The sequence below is a fragment of the Glandiceps talaboti genome, chromosome 14 (assembly GCF_964340395.1).
Source record: "Glandiceps talaboti chromosome 14, keGlaTala1.1, whole genome shotgun sequence".
Lineage (NCBI taxonomy): Eukaryota > Metazoa > Hemichordata > Enteropneusta > Spengelidae > Glandiceps > Glandiceps talaboti.
Genome location: NC_135562.1, coordinates 22,240,977 through 22,256,483, shown reverse-complemented (window position 1 = coordinate 22,256,483; position 15,507 = coordinate 22,240,977). Strand labels below are relative to the sequence as shown.

General features: G+C 32.4%; 1 protein-coding gene across 1 annotated transcript in view; it reads left to right on the top strand.

Annotated features, from left to right (window-relative positions):
* LOC144445553 (regulator of G-protein signaling 22-like) overlaps nucleotides 1-15,507 on the top strand; it is a 78,178-nt gene that overhangs the window by 13,120 nt on the left and 49,551 nt on the right. Inside the window, exons 5-6 of the mRNA XM_078135153.1 lie at nucleotides 10,542-10,655; nucleotides 13,797-14,962. Coding sequence (XP_077991279.1) covers nucleotides 10,542-10,655; nucleotides 13,797-14,962 — 1,280 coding nt within the window. The remainder of the gene's footprint in view (nucleotides 1-10,541; nucleotides 10,656-13,796; nucleotides 14,963-15,507) is intronic.

The following is a 15,507-nucleotide window of genomic DNA, read 5'->3' as shown; positions in this document are numbered from 1 at the left end:
TCATGGTATGTGATTATCTTTGTATGTTTTAATAGTGCTACGTATGGTACATCATGGTATGTGATTATCTTTGTATGTTTTAATAGTACTTATACATATGGTACATCATGGTATGTGATTATCTTTGTATGTTTTAATAGTACTACATATAGTACATCATGGTATGTGATTATATGTATCTTTGTATGTTTTAATAGTACTACGTATGGTACATCATGGTATGTGATTATCTTTGTATGTTTTAATAGTACTACATATGGTACATCATGGTATGTGATTATCTTTGTATGTTTTAATAGTACTACATATGGTACATCATGGTATGTGATTATCTTTGTATGTTTTAATAGTACTACACTACCAGAAATAAAATTCTTACTTTCTTGTCTCAAGAAAATAATTCTTGACACAAGAAAATTAAGAACATACAAGCATGTTCAAGAATAAATAAGAAAGTTTAAGTATGCAAAATGACAAAATGTATGGAATATATTCTTGACACAAGAATGTTTTCTTGCCACAAGAATTTGTCAGACATTTTTTCTTATTGAATCTTAACATCAAGAAAGGCAATTCTCATTATAAGAATCTCCAAGAAATGTACCATACATATTCTTCATATGAGATTTGAATTCTTGAGTTTTCTTGCACAACAATCTTGGTACAAGAATAAAATTCTTACTTATGCTTGTCAACCCATGCATTCTTAATACAAGAATTGAATTCTTGAGTTTTCTTGCTCAGCAATTCTTCTCACAAGAATAAAATTCTTACTTTTTCTTGTCAACCCATGCATTCTTGAAACAAGAATTGAGTTCTTGAGTTTTCTTGCCCAAGAATTCTTGGTACAAGAATGAGATTCTTACTTTTTCTTGTCAACCCATGCATTCTTGAAACAAGAATTGAATTCTTGAGTTTTCTTGCCCAAGAATTCTTGGTACAAGAATGAGATTCTTACTTTTTCTTGTCAACCCATGCATTCTTGAAACAAGAATTGAATTCTTGAGTTTTCTTGCCCAAGAATTCTTGGTACAAGAATGAGATTCTTACTTTTTCTTGTCAACCCATGCATTCTTGTTACAAGAATTGAATTCTTGAGTTTTCTTGAGCAAGAATTCTTGGTACAAGAATGAAATTCTTACTTTTTCTTGTCAACCCATGCATTCTTGAAACAAGAATTGAATTCTTGAGTTTTCTTGAGCAAGAATTCTTGGTACAAGAATGAGATTCTTACTTTTTCTTGTCAACCCATGCATTCTTGTTACAAGAATGAGATTCTTACTTTTTCTTGTCAACCCAAGAATTCTTGGTACAAGAATGAGATTCTTACTTTTTCTTGTCAACCCCTGCATTCTTGTTACAAGAATTGAATTCTTGAGTTTTCTTGCCCAAGAATTCTTGGTACAAGAATGAAATTCTTACTTTTTCTTGTCAACCCTTGCATTCTTGTTACAAGAATTGAATTCTTGAGTTTTCTTGCCCAAGAATTCTTGGTACAAGAATGAAATTCTTACTTTTTCTTGTCAACCCTTGCATTCTTGTTACAAGAATTGAATTCTTGAGTTTTCTTGCCCAAGAATTCTTGGTACAAGAATGAAATTCTTACTTTTTCTTGTCAACCCTTGCATTCTTGTTACAAGAATTGAATTCTTGAGTTTTCTTGAGCAAGAATTCTTGGTACAAGAATGAGATTCTTACTTTTTCTTGTCAACCCCTGCATTCTTGTTACAAGAATTGAATTCTTGAGTTTTCTTGAGCAAGAATTCTTGGTACAAGAATGAAATGCTTACTTTTTCTTGTCAACCCATGCATTCTTGATACAAGAAATGAATTCTTGGGGTTTCTTGCCCCACAATTCTTGGTACAAGAATGAAATTCTTACTCTTTCTTGTTTATCCATGAATTCTTGGGGTTTCTTGCCCAACAATACTTGGTACAAGAATGAAATTCTTACTTTTTCTTGTTCAGCCATGCATTTTTGAGTTTTCTTGCCCAAGAATTCTTGGTACAAGAATGAAATTCTTACTTTTTCTTGTCAACCCATGCATTCTTGAAACAAGAATTGAATTCTTGAGTTTTCTAGCCCAAGAATTCTTGGTACAAGAATGAGATTCTTACTTTTTTCTTGTCAACCCATGCATTCTTGTTACAAGAATTGAATTCTTGAGTTTTCTTGCCCAAGAATTCTTGGTACAAGAATGAAATTCATACTTTTTCTTGTCAACCCATGTATTCTTGAAACAAGAATTGAATTCTTGAGTTTTCTTGAGCAAGAATTCTTGGTACAAGAATGAGATTCTTACTTTTTCTTGTCAACCCATGCATTCTTGAAACAAGAATTGAGTTCTTGAGTTTTCTAGCCCAAGAATTCTTGGTACAAGAATAAAATTCTTACTTTTTCTTGTCAACCCATGCATTGTTGTTACAAGAATTGAATTCTTGAGTTATCTTGTCCAAGAATTCCTGGCACAAGAATGAGATTCTTACTTTTTCTTGTCAACCCTTGCATTCTTGTTACAAGAATTGAATTCTTGAGTTTTCTTGCCCAAGAATTCTTGGAACAAGAATGAAATTCTTACTTTTTCTTGTCAACCCTTGCATTCTTGTTACAAGAATTGAATTCTTGAGTTTTCTTGAGCAAGAATTCTTGGTACAAGAATGAGATTCTTACTTTTTCTTGTCAACCCCTGCATTCTTGTTACAAGAATTGAATTCTTGAGTTTTCTTGAGCAAGAATTCTTGGTACAAGAATGAAATTCTTACTTTTTCTTGTCAACCCATGCATTCTTGATACAAGAAATGAATTCTTGGGGTTTCTTGCCCCACAATTCTTGGTACAAGAATGAAATTCTTACTTTTTCTTGTTCAGCCATGCATTTTTGAGTTTTCTTGCCCAACAATTCTTGGTACAAGTATGAGATTGTCAGTTAGACTCCATGCACAAACAAAAGGATATATCCCTTTTGTTAATAGTGTGTCTCCATTGGTCAAGCTTGTATATATGGCCATATATGGAAGTGTGTGGGCAGACCTGATGCTTTCTGGGATAGCATCATTTGGCTCCATTTTTGAATTCACAACTGCAACTTTGTTAGAAGATTGACAACATTGTCATTTTTGATCCTGCATCATACATCTTAAACTTGAAAACATGGTTTAACCTTGGCCGGTTTTAGAAAAAAGATTGTACCCAGCTTAGAGAGTGGCATCTGTTGTGTTCAGAGTCTATCAACAAGTTTAAAAACGAAGACGTTAAAGAAGCAATGTGGAGGGCATTCTTTGGTAAGTGCAATATTTCACATTCTTCAGAACTTTGAATCTGTATAAATGTTATCATGGCCATTGTTACACTGGGCTTGAGGTTTAAAGTTTGACTCTCCTCCCAGTGAAAGGTCTTGCAATGTCATCAAATTTATCCTGTAAGCAATGTTTAGTACACTTCACTCAATATACTCAAAGTCTAACTAACACCATGTAAATAAACCTTATGCAATCTTGAGCATGTGTACTTAGAAAGGTGCAGATTAGCATATATTAGACTGACAGATCAGCCATTGTGGGTGTGGCCTGGCCTACATGTAGGTACATTTTACATTGCCATGAAACTTGCCTAGCTACATGTACATCTCCAGAAGTAACATCCTACATAGCCCAGTAACTTGTCTTGTTTTACTATCTCAAGAAGCTCTCAACACTTAGTACAAAGACAAGGTCATGGGCAACACTTAACAATAGATATAATTATTAAACTGTACTCGATTACTATGGAAGTCTTTGACAACTTTTGAGACAATTTCTTTCTTGTTCACTTTCCAGGTTGGTTACCATGACAGTGTAGCCCAAGCCTACCTCTTCCTTGTACAACTTGTGTCACCATATTGTTGTATGGCTGCGAGTCATGGATAATCTCTAAGGATATGGAGAATAAAATCAACTCCTTTGGCACATCATGTTACCGTATAATGTTAAACATCAAGAGGATTGACAAAGTACCAAATGTTACTATCTACAATCTTATGGAGACTGTGCCCCTTGTCGAGAGAGCCAGGAATCGTCAACTAAAATTCCTTGGACATGTACTGCGCATGCGTGATGGGGAGCCTGTCAAGGTGTATGCATTGTATGTCCCAAAACATGGAAAGAGGAAACCTGGAAGGCAAAGAACCCTGTTCTCAAAATACATCCACTATCTTCTGGGAGATGCAGATGGCATGCTGAATCATGGTCAACTTTCAGAAATGGCTCAAAACCGTTGTGGCTGGAGGAAACTTATGGTCGACTGCTGCGCAGCCGAAAGATGATGATGATGACCTCTTCCTCGAAGAACAGGTACTTCAGGACAAATTTACTAATCCACATGACATGAAGAACACATTGTATACTATAGGAAGAAGCTGAAGGAACTCCATAGATACATTGTAGTACCTAACGAACGATGACAGCGAGTAGGAACAATTGTTGTTTAACTTTTTAATTTGATCCTCATTTTCCCAACTTGTAGTTTTTTCTGTGCAAAGAAATTCCTCCTGATAGAAAGAGCATTTAATTTTTTAAAGATTTTATTCAAGTTAATTAGATCATGGGCATTGATGAGAAATGGACTGGAAACAACAGCCAGGTAAAGCTATAAAGTTATGATGATTCTCTGTTGTCTGTCTGTCAGCCTTTTCTATTTCAACTTCTTCATCGACCTTTTTTTCAAAGTTACGTTGTCACTTCTTTTCTGAAATCAGAAGTCAGATTACTTTGATATTTGGTGCACTGAGAATGGCTATTTTCTGCACAGGTCAATCAGGATATTTTGACTTCTTGTCCAAAGTCATTGGTCAGATTGCATTGACATTAATTGTGCACATCCCTATTTTTAGTGAATATTTTGGATAAAAAGTAATGCACCCAATTGACGGGGAATAAATCAGTTCTACCATTTGTACACAATTGATTTCCTTTGATCTTTTGCTTGCTTTCCAGTCCATCTCTCTCCAATGTCTATGATTTGTTTGATTTTTAATCTTTTAAGTAAAAATTGAAATTCATTCAGGGGCAATTGAATATGAAGTCTCCCTATTGCAATTTAAGATTTCTGTTGCCATCTAAATTACAGAAAGTGTGCATTTCTTGGGTAGGTACCCTGTTGCTGTTAACTGTCGTAAAATAGGCTATTAGCAAATTTACTGGGGTTGTCTGTCAATGTCATACTTTTATCCTTGAGCTTGTGAAATCAAGGTCCATTAAGTTTTGGGGCAAGCCCAGTGGACTATTTCAATGGACTGAGGCCGTTTAAGTTAGGCTAAATATCTTGTAATCAATATCCAGATTTCATTTCACTGTAACAAGATAATGTATGATGGCATGTGAAAGTATTTAAAGAAGATGAAACTGGTTGAAGTGTTACATGACATTGAAATGTTATATTTTTAGAAGAGTTCAAAAAATATTTAATGACAGTTTTATTGACTTACATGTATATTGCCATTATTTATGTAAATAAAAGTTTTAAAATTTACAAGTTTTGTTTGGAGTAGATTTTTCATTAAAGGGGACTGTATTTATGGAAATCATTTTTTCCATATAATGAGTACTTTTCCTTGAATATTCTCCAGATAAGAATTCTTTTTCTTGCATATTCTTGAGACAAGAATTCTCTTTCTTGAATATTCTTGAGACAAGATTCCCTTTTCTTGAATATTCTTAGGACAAGAATTCTCTTTCTTGAATATTCTTGGGCCAAGAATTCTGTTGCTTGAATATTCTTGAGGCAAGAATTCTTTTTCCTAAATATTCTTGAGACAAGAATTCTCTTTCTTGAATATTCTTGGGACAAGAATTCTTTTTCTTGAATATTCTTGGGACAAGAATTCTATTTCCTCAATATTCTTGGGACAAGAATTCTATTTCTTGATTATTCTTGAGACAAGAATTCTTTTTCTTGAATATTCTTGAGACAAGAATTCTTTTTCTTGAATATTCTTGAGACAAGAATTCTCTTTCTTGAATATTCTTCGGACAAGAATTCTTTTTCTTGAATATTCTTGGGACAAGAATTCTCTTTCTTGAATATTCTTGGGACAAGAATTCTATTTCTTGAATATTCTTGGGACAAGAATTGTCTTCCTTGAATATTCTTGGGACAAGAATTCTATTTCTTGAATTTTCTTGAGACAAGAATTCTATTTCCTCAATATTCTTTGCACAAGAATTCTCTTTCTTGAATATTCTTGGGACAAGAATTCTCTTTCTTGAATATTCTTGGGGCAAGAATTCTTTTTCTTGAATATTCTTGGGGCAAGAATTCTTTTTCTTGAATATTCTTGGGACAAGAATTCTCTTTCTTGCATATTCTTGGGACAAGAATTCTCTTTCTTGAATATTCTTCGGACAAGAATTCTTTTTCTTGAATATTCTTGGGACAAGAATTCTCTTTCTTGAATATTCTTGGGACAAGAATTCTATTTCTTGAATATTCTTGGGACAAGAATTGTCTTCCTTGAATATTCTTGGGACAAGAATTCTATTTCTTGAATATTCTTGAGACAAGAATTCTATTTCCTCAATATTCTTTGCACAAGAATTCTCTTTCTTGAATATTCTTGGGACAAGAATTCTCTTTCTTGAATATTCTTGGGGCAAGAATTCTTTTTCTTGAATATTCTTGGGGCAAGAATTCTTTTTCTTGAATATTCTTGGGACAAGAATTCTCTTTCTTGCATATTCTTGGGACAAGAATTCTATTTCTTGAATATTCTTGGCATAAGAATTGTTTTCCTTGAATATTCTTGGGACAAGAATTCTATGTCTTGAATATTCTTGAGACAAGAATTCTATTTCCTCAATATTCTTTGCACAAGAATTCTCTTTCTTGAATATTCTTGGGACAAGAATTCTCTTTCTTGAATATTCTTGGGGCAAGAATTCTCTTTCTTGAATATTCTTGGGACAAGAATTCTCTTTCTTGAATATTCTTGGGACAAGAATTGTTTTCCTTGAATATTCTTGGGACAAGAATTCTTTTTCTTGATAATTCTTGGGACAAGAATTCTATTTCTTGAAAATTCTTGGGACAAGAATTCTCTTTCTTGAATATTCTTGGGACAAGAATTCTCTTTCTTGAATATTCTTGGGACGAGAATTCTTTTTCTTGATAATTCTCGGGACAAGAATACTATTTCTTGAAAATTCTTGGGACAAGAATTCTCTCTCTTGAATATTCTTGGGACAAGAATTCTCTTTCTTGAATATTCTTGGGACAAGAATTCTCTTTCTTGAAAATTCTTGGGACAAGAATTCTCTTTCTTGAATATTCTTGGGACAAGATTCCCTTTTCTTGAATATTCTTGGGACAAGAATTCTCTTTCTTGAATAATCTTGGCACAAGAATCCTCTTTCTTGATTATTATTGGGACAAGAATGCTGTTTCTTGAATATTCTTGAGACAAGAATTTATTCTTGAGAATATTCTTGGGACAAGAATTCTCTTTCTTGAATATTCTTGAGACAAGAATTATTTTTCTTGAATATTCTTGAAACAAGTTCTTAGGACAAGATTTTTGGGTAAACCTGGCATAAGAAAAAAATTCTTGATATAAGAATTTATCGGTTAGAATTTTCAAGAATTGCAATTCTTAACCTACTGATTCTTGTCTCAAGAATTTTTTTCTTGTGTGAAGAATTTTTTTCTTGTCTCAAGAATTTCATTTCTGGTAGTGTACATATGGTACATCATGGTATGTGATTATCTTTGTATGTTTTAATAGTACTACATATGGTACATCATGGTATGTGATTATCTTTGTATGTTTTAATAGTACTACATATGGTACATCATGGTATGTGATTATCTTTGTATGTTTTAATAGTACTACATATGGTACATCATGGTATGTGATTATCTTTGTATGTTTTAATAGTACTACATATGGTACATCATGGTATGTGATTATCTTTGTATGTTTTAATAGTACTACATATGGTACATCATGGTATGTGATTATATGTATCTTTGTATGTTTTAATAGTACTACATATGGTACATCATGGTATGTGATTATCTTTGTATGTTTTAATAGTACTACATATGGTACATCATGGTATGTGATTACATGTATCTTTGTATGTTTTAATAGTACTACATATGGTACATCATGGTATGTGATTATATGTATCTTTGTATGTTTTAATAGTACTACATATGGTACATCATGGTATGTGATTATCTTTGTATGTTTTAATAGTACTACATATAGTACATCATGGTATGTGATTATATGTATCTTTGTATGTTTTAATAGTACTACGTATGGTACATCAGGGTATGTGATTATCTTTGTATGTTTTAATAGTGCTACGTATGGTACATCATGGTATGTGATTATCTTTGTATGTTTTAATAGTACTACATATGGTACATCATGGTATGTGATTATCTTTGTATGTTTTAATAGTGCTACGTATGGTACATCATGGTATGTGATTATCTTTGTATGTTTTAATAGTACTACATATGGTACATCATGGTATGTGATTATATGTATCTTTGTATGTTTTAATATTACTACGTATGGTACATCATGGTATGTGATTATCTTTGTATGTTTTAATAGTACTACATATGGTACATCATGGTATGTGATTATATGTATCTTTGTATGTTTTAATAGTACTACATATGGTACATCATGGTATGTGATTATCTTTGTATGTTTTAATAGTACTACATATGGTACATCATGGTATGTGATTACATGTATCTTTGTATGTTTTAATAGTACTACGTATGGTACATCATGGTATGTGATTATCTTTGTATGTTTTAATAGTACTACATATGGTACATCATGGTATGTGATTATCTTTGTATGTTTTAATAGTACTACATATGGTACATCATGGTATGTGATTATCTTTGTATGTTTTAATAGTACTACGTATGGTACATCATGGTATGTGATTATCTTTGTATGTTTTAATAGTACTACATATGGTACATCATGGTATGTGATTATATGTATCTTTGTATGTTTTAATAGTACTACATATGGTACATCATGGTATGTGATTATCTTTGTATGTTTTAATAGTACTACATATGGTACATCATGGTATGTGATTATCTTTGTATGTTTTAATAGTACTACATATGGTACATCATGGTATGTGATTATATGTATCTTTGTATGTTTTAATAGTACTACATATGGTACATCATGGTATGTGATTATCTTTGTATGTTTTAATAGTACTACATATGGTACATCATGGTATGTGATTATCTTTGTATGTTTTAATAGTACTACATATGGTACATCATGGTATGTGATTATCTTTGTATGTTTTAATAGTACTACATATGGTACATCATGGTATGTGATTACATGTATCTTTGTATGTTTTAATAGTACTACGTATGGTACATCATGGTATGTGATTATCTTTGTATGTTTTAATAGTACTACGTATGGTACATCATGGTATGTGATTATATTTGTATGTTTTAATAGTACTACATATGGTACATCATGGTATGTGATTATCTTTGTATGTTTTAATATTACTACGTATGGTACATCATGGTATGTGATTATATGTATCTTTGTATGTTTTAATAGTACTACGTATGGTACATCATGGTGTGTGATTACATGTATGTTTTAATAGTGCTACGTATGGTACATCATGGTATGTGATTATCTTTGTATGTTTTAATAGTACTACGTATGGTACATCATGGTATGTGATTATCTTTGTATGTTTTAATAGTACTACATATGGTACATCATGGTATGTGATTATCTTTGTATGTTTTAATAGTACTACGTATGGTACATCATGGTGTGTGATTACATGTATGTTTTAATAGTGCTACGTATGGTACATCATGGTATGTGATTATCTTTGTATGTTTTAATAGTACTACGTATGGTACATCATGGTATGTGATTATCTTTGTATGTTTTAATAGTACTACATATGGTACATCATGGTATGTGATTATCTTTGTATGTTTTAATAGTGCTACGTATGGTACATCATGGTATGTGATTATCTTTGTATGTTTTAATAGTACTACATATGGTACATCATGGTATGTGATTATATGTATCTTTGTATGTTTTAATAGTACTACATATGGTACATCATGGTATGTGATTATCTTTGTATGTTTTAATAGTACTACATATGGTACATCATGGTATGTGATTATCTTTGTATGTTTTAATAGTACTACATATGGTACATCATGGTATGTGATTATCTTTGTATGTTTTAATAGTACTACATATGGTACATCATGGTATGTGATTATCTTTGTATGTTTTAATAGTACTACATATGGTACATCATGGTATGTGATTATCTTTGTATGTTTTAATAGTACTACATATGGTACATCATGGTATGTGATTATCTTTGTATGTTTTAATAGTACTACGTATGGTACATCATGGTATGTGATTATATGTATCTTTGTATGTTTTAATAGTACTACATATGGTACATCATGGTATGTGATTACATGTAACTATCTTTGTATGTTTTAATAGTGCCTGAATAAAGAACAAGGCATAGAGTGGATTAAGATGGAAAGGTTGCCATCTTTCTTACAAAGTGACACTTACCTGGAATATAGACTGGCCAAGCTAGTTTCACAGGCAGAGGTAAGAATCCAACTTAAATTTAATTTCAACTAAATACATGTAGGTCATTGAAATTAAATTATTTATTCTTTCAATTTGTACCTTCTGTGAGGTATATATACTTACAAGTACATTAAAGTTTAGCTTATGTGTATGTACACAATGTACATGTAGCTTTTGACTCTGTATGTGTGTGTGTGTGTGTGTGTTTGTGTGTGTGTATGTTTGTGTGTGTGTGTGTGTGTGTGTGTGTTTGTGTGTGTGTATGTTTGTGTGTGCATGGCATGCATGCATATGTGTGTGTCTATCTCTGTGTGTGTATATCTGTCTGTGTCTGTCTGTCTGTGTGTGTGTGTATATCTGTCTGTGTGTGTCTGTCTGTGGAGACAATATCTCAAAACATACAGTGGGATGCATTTCTGTGTAAATAGATACAGTCAGTTTCTTTCACATATCGTGTGCTTTCCATAAGAGGAAACTAATCAGCCTTATTGCAATTTCCGAGCACCCATGTGATAATCATAATCGATAGTCAATGACATAAAATGGAATGTAAAGTTGATATTTTAGGTGTGTGTTAGTACTATTAATTAATTGTAAACATTCATACACTGGCAATATGTAATATATAACTGAAAGTGAACCATTTGTCTGGAGGTCCGGTAACGTTATAGAATTTTCAGAATATACATTAAAAGAAACTCAGAAACAATCATATTTTTCTAATAATTCAATATTTATTACTGTATGTAATACAGATGTGAGTCTTTGAGAATGAGAATAAAGACAGTGTTAATCTCAATTATGATGTCTAGAATTAGTTGTGAGTCTTTGAGAATAAAGACAGTGTTAATCTCAATTATGATGTCTAGAATTAGTTGTGAGTCTTTGAGAATAAAGACAGTGTTAATCTCAATTATGATGTCTAGAATTAGTTGTGAGTCTTTGAGAATAAAGACAGTGTTAATCTCAATTATGATGTCTAGAATTAGTTGTGAGTCTTTGAGAATAAAGACAGTGTTAATCTCAATTATGATGTCTAGAATTAGTTGTGAGTCTTTGAGAATAAAGACAGTGTTAATCTCAATTATGATGTCTAGAATTAGTTGTGAGTCTTTGAGAATAAAGACAGTGTTAATCTCAATTATGATGTCTAGAATTAGTTGTGAGTCTTTGAGAATAAAGACAGTGTTAATCTCAATTATGATGTCTAGAATTAGTTGTGAGTCTTTGAGAATAAAGACAGTGTTAATCTCAATTATGATGTCTAGAATTAGTTGTGAGTCTTTGAGAATAAAGACAGTGTTAATCTCAATTATGATGTCTAGAATTAGTTGTGAGTCTTTGAGAATAAAGACAGTGTTAATCTCAATTATGATGTCTAGAATTAGTTGTGAGTCTTTGAGAATAAAGACAGTGTTAATCTCAATTACGATGTCTAGAATTAGTTGTGAGTCTTTGAGAATAAAGACAGTGTTAATCTCAATTACGATGTCTAGAATTAGTTGTGAGTCTTTGAGAATAAAGACAGTGTTAATCTCAATTATGATGTCTAGAATTAGTTGTGAGTCTTTGAGAATAAAGACAGTGTTAATCTCAATTATGATGTCTAGAATTAGTTGTGAGTCTTTGAGAATAAAGACAGCGTTAATCTCAATTACAATGTCTAGAATTAGTTGTGAGTCTTTGAGAATAAAAACAGTGTTAATCTCAATTATGATGTCTAGAATTAGTTGTGAGTCTTTGAGAATAAAGACAGTGTTAATCTCAATTATGATGTCTAGAATTAGTTGTGAGTCTTTGAGAATAAAGACAGTGTTAATCTCAATTATGATGTCTAGAATTAGTTGTGAGTCTTTGAGAATGAAGACAGTGTTAATCTCAATTATGATGTCTAGAATTAGTTGTGAGTCTTTGAGAATAAAGACAGTGTTAATCTCAATTATGATGTCTAGAATTAGTTGTGAGTCTTTGAGAATAAAGACAGTGTTAATCTCAATTATGATGTCTAGAATTAGTTGTGAGTCTTTGAGAATGAAGATAGTGTTAATCTCAATTATGATGTCTAGAATTAGTTGTGAGTCTTTGAGAATAAAGACAGTGTTAATCTCAATTATGATGTCTAGAATTAGTTGTGAGTCTTTGAGAATAAAGACAGTGTTAATCTCAATTATGATGTCTAGAATTAGTTGTGAGTCTTTGAGAATAAAGACAGTGTTAATCTCAATTATGATGTCTAGATATTACTTGTTATGAATATGAATTAAGGGAGCTGTGATTTTGCAGAGTTACATAAAACATACACATAAAGTAAAGACGTCCAATGTTGTTGTTATTTTAATCAGTAATAACCTAGTTTTAACTTGTTTTTCTACCAGAAAAAAAAGGGACATGAGAAAAAGAATCACACACACCAATGGGCAGAGATGGAATATCTTGTACTCATTGGGGAATTTTTGTCTCACACAAGCCACACACAAAGATTTCCCAACTCGTTTGAGATATTCCATCTCAGCCCATTGAGGGTGTGGGATTATATTAATCTCATCAGCAATATGCTAATTAAGTGTAACAATGTGAAATTTTGGCAAAACAATTATGTCTCAAAAAGTACTACCGGTAGTTGGTCAAATATTCTGCAGATTTTGTTCTAAGCATTTTGACATTATCGGCCCTAATAGCCATGACCACACCCTTAGGAACAACAAAATTCCAGTATATTTTGCTAAAAGTAACAACATCATCTGGTAGGCAAGTGAGTAAACATTCAAAAAATGTATTCAAATAAATCTAGCCACCATGACCATGCCCATAGCAACAGTGAACCAATAGTGTATTTCACAAAGATAAAACAGACAAGTGAACAAACATTCAAAAAATGAATACAAATATGCCTGGCAACAAGACCACCCCCATAGCAACAGCCAAATTATCACACATATTGCAAACATAACAACAGGGATTAATAGACAAGTGAATAAACATTCAAAAAAATTCAGCAAATGAACACCTATACATACATGTAGCATGGATCAGCATGTGGATGAAACATTTTTAAAAACCTATTCAGTTGTGCTACAAAGCTTTTTTTTATGACAGGCAGTTTATCAAAATACATTCCTTCTTAGTCTTGTATGTTAATAGAAATGTCTTTGATTCCAGATTGCTAAAGATGGTGAGGAAGCAATTAGTCTACACATTGATTCTGATTATAAACCATTCCACATAGACAAACCAGTCACTCCAGAACCACCCCAGATAGATGAAACTGAAATCATTATGAAGGACATGTTTGTATGTATGGGTAACACACCAACTACCACGTCAGATGAATGGTTTAGTATGGCAAAGATAGCTAGACAGACCGATACCACAGACAGTACAAGACTTAGATCATCAGTCGTATCTCTTGATGGGTGTGCAGCATCAAACAAACCATCAACTGCCATTGACAGTGGAATTTGGACACCTAATGTTTATGATGGACCAAATCTAGTTGACTATGGACTTCCAGATTTCTCCCAACCAAGAGAAGAAGATGAAATCCCACCAAGTCAGTTGTTTGATGATCCACCCAGACTGAAAACACCACCAGCAACAATATGGAAAGCACCTACAGGTGATGATGTGTGTGTAGTAGCAGAGACTGAAGAACAGAACCAAGTATCCTATACTGCTCCAGTCTTTTATGAACCTAACAAACAAGAGGATGAAAGTGGTCAGAAAACCGAGGGCAACAAAGAAGACAAGGCGGGGGAGGAGGAGGAGGAGGAAGATGAAGGCCGGGGTTCTGAAGCTGATAAGGATGAAGGGGGAAGAGAGTCTCCAAGATCTATCGCAGTTGAAAATCTGGATGAGCTTGCATCAGTTGTAGTTGCCATGGTGGTGAAACAAGCAATTACTATAACAACCGATGGTGATAAAAAAGAAATTGATGAAGCAATAAACAAAGACATCTTACAAGAGAGTTCTTACAAGAGTCAGGACCTTAACATAGAAATGTTAGATGAAATTACCGTTGATAAACTAGTGAATACACAAGACAAACTACAAGGTCATAATGAATGCAAACAAAGTACAAATGTTAGCAGTAAAGTAAGTACCACAAGTCAAGACCAAGAGGAAGATTCCTTATTTGGTAGTGATATGGAAGATGATATAGATCCCTACTTCTCTAGTAATAAACACAAAACTTACCTTCTTGAGAATAAAAAAGGTCTGGAAGTCTTCAAAAAATTCTTATCTGGTACCACTGGAGAAAAAAATTGGTATTTCTGGCTTGATGTAGACAGAGCAAGACAGATAGATGATGAAGATAGCATGCAACAGTAAGTAGAATGTAGAATTGTGTTTTTTAGCCATTATCTTTTAATTCTTGTTGTTTTCCAAGTTGATGCTGGCAAATTACACTTAATATACAGTAAAACAATGCTAATTGAGACAGTATGCTATGTGAACGTAAGATTGGTTTTCTTCTTAGCAACATTTCTCATATAGTATAGTATAGTATAGTATAGTATAGTATAGTATCGTATAGTACAGTATAGATAGTATACATGTAGTATAGTATAGTATAGTACAGTACAGACAGTACAGTACAGTTCAGTATTGTATCGTATCGTATCGTATCATATCGTACAGTACAGTACGTACAGTATAGTACAGTACAGTACAGTATAGTACAGTACAGTACAGTATAGTATAGTATAGTACAGTACAGTACAGTACAGTACAGTATAGTATAGTATATTTTATTTGACATGAAAGTATGTAAGAAATACATTATCTATAGTCAAAAACATATAAAAACAACAAGAACAATAATACTAGATAAATATTAATATAAATACAACACTATCGTATGTTTTAATCT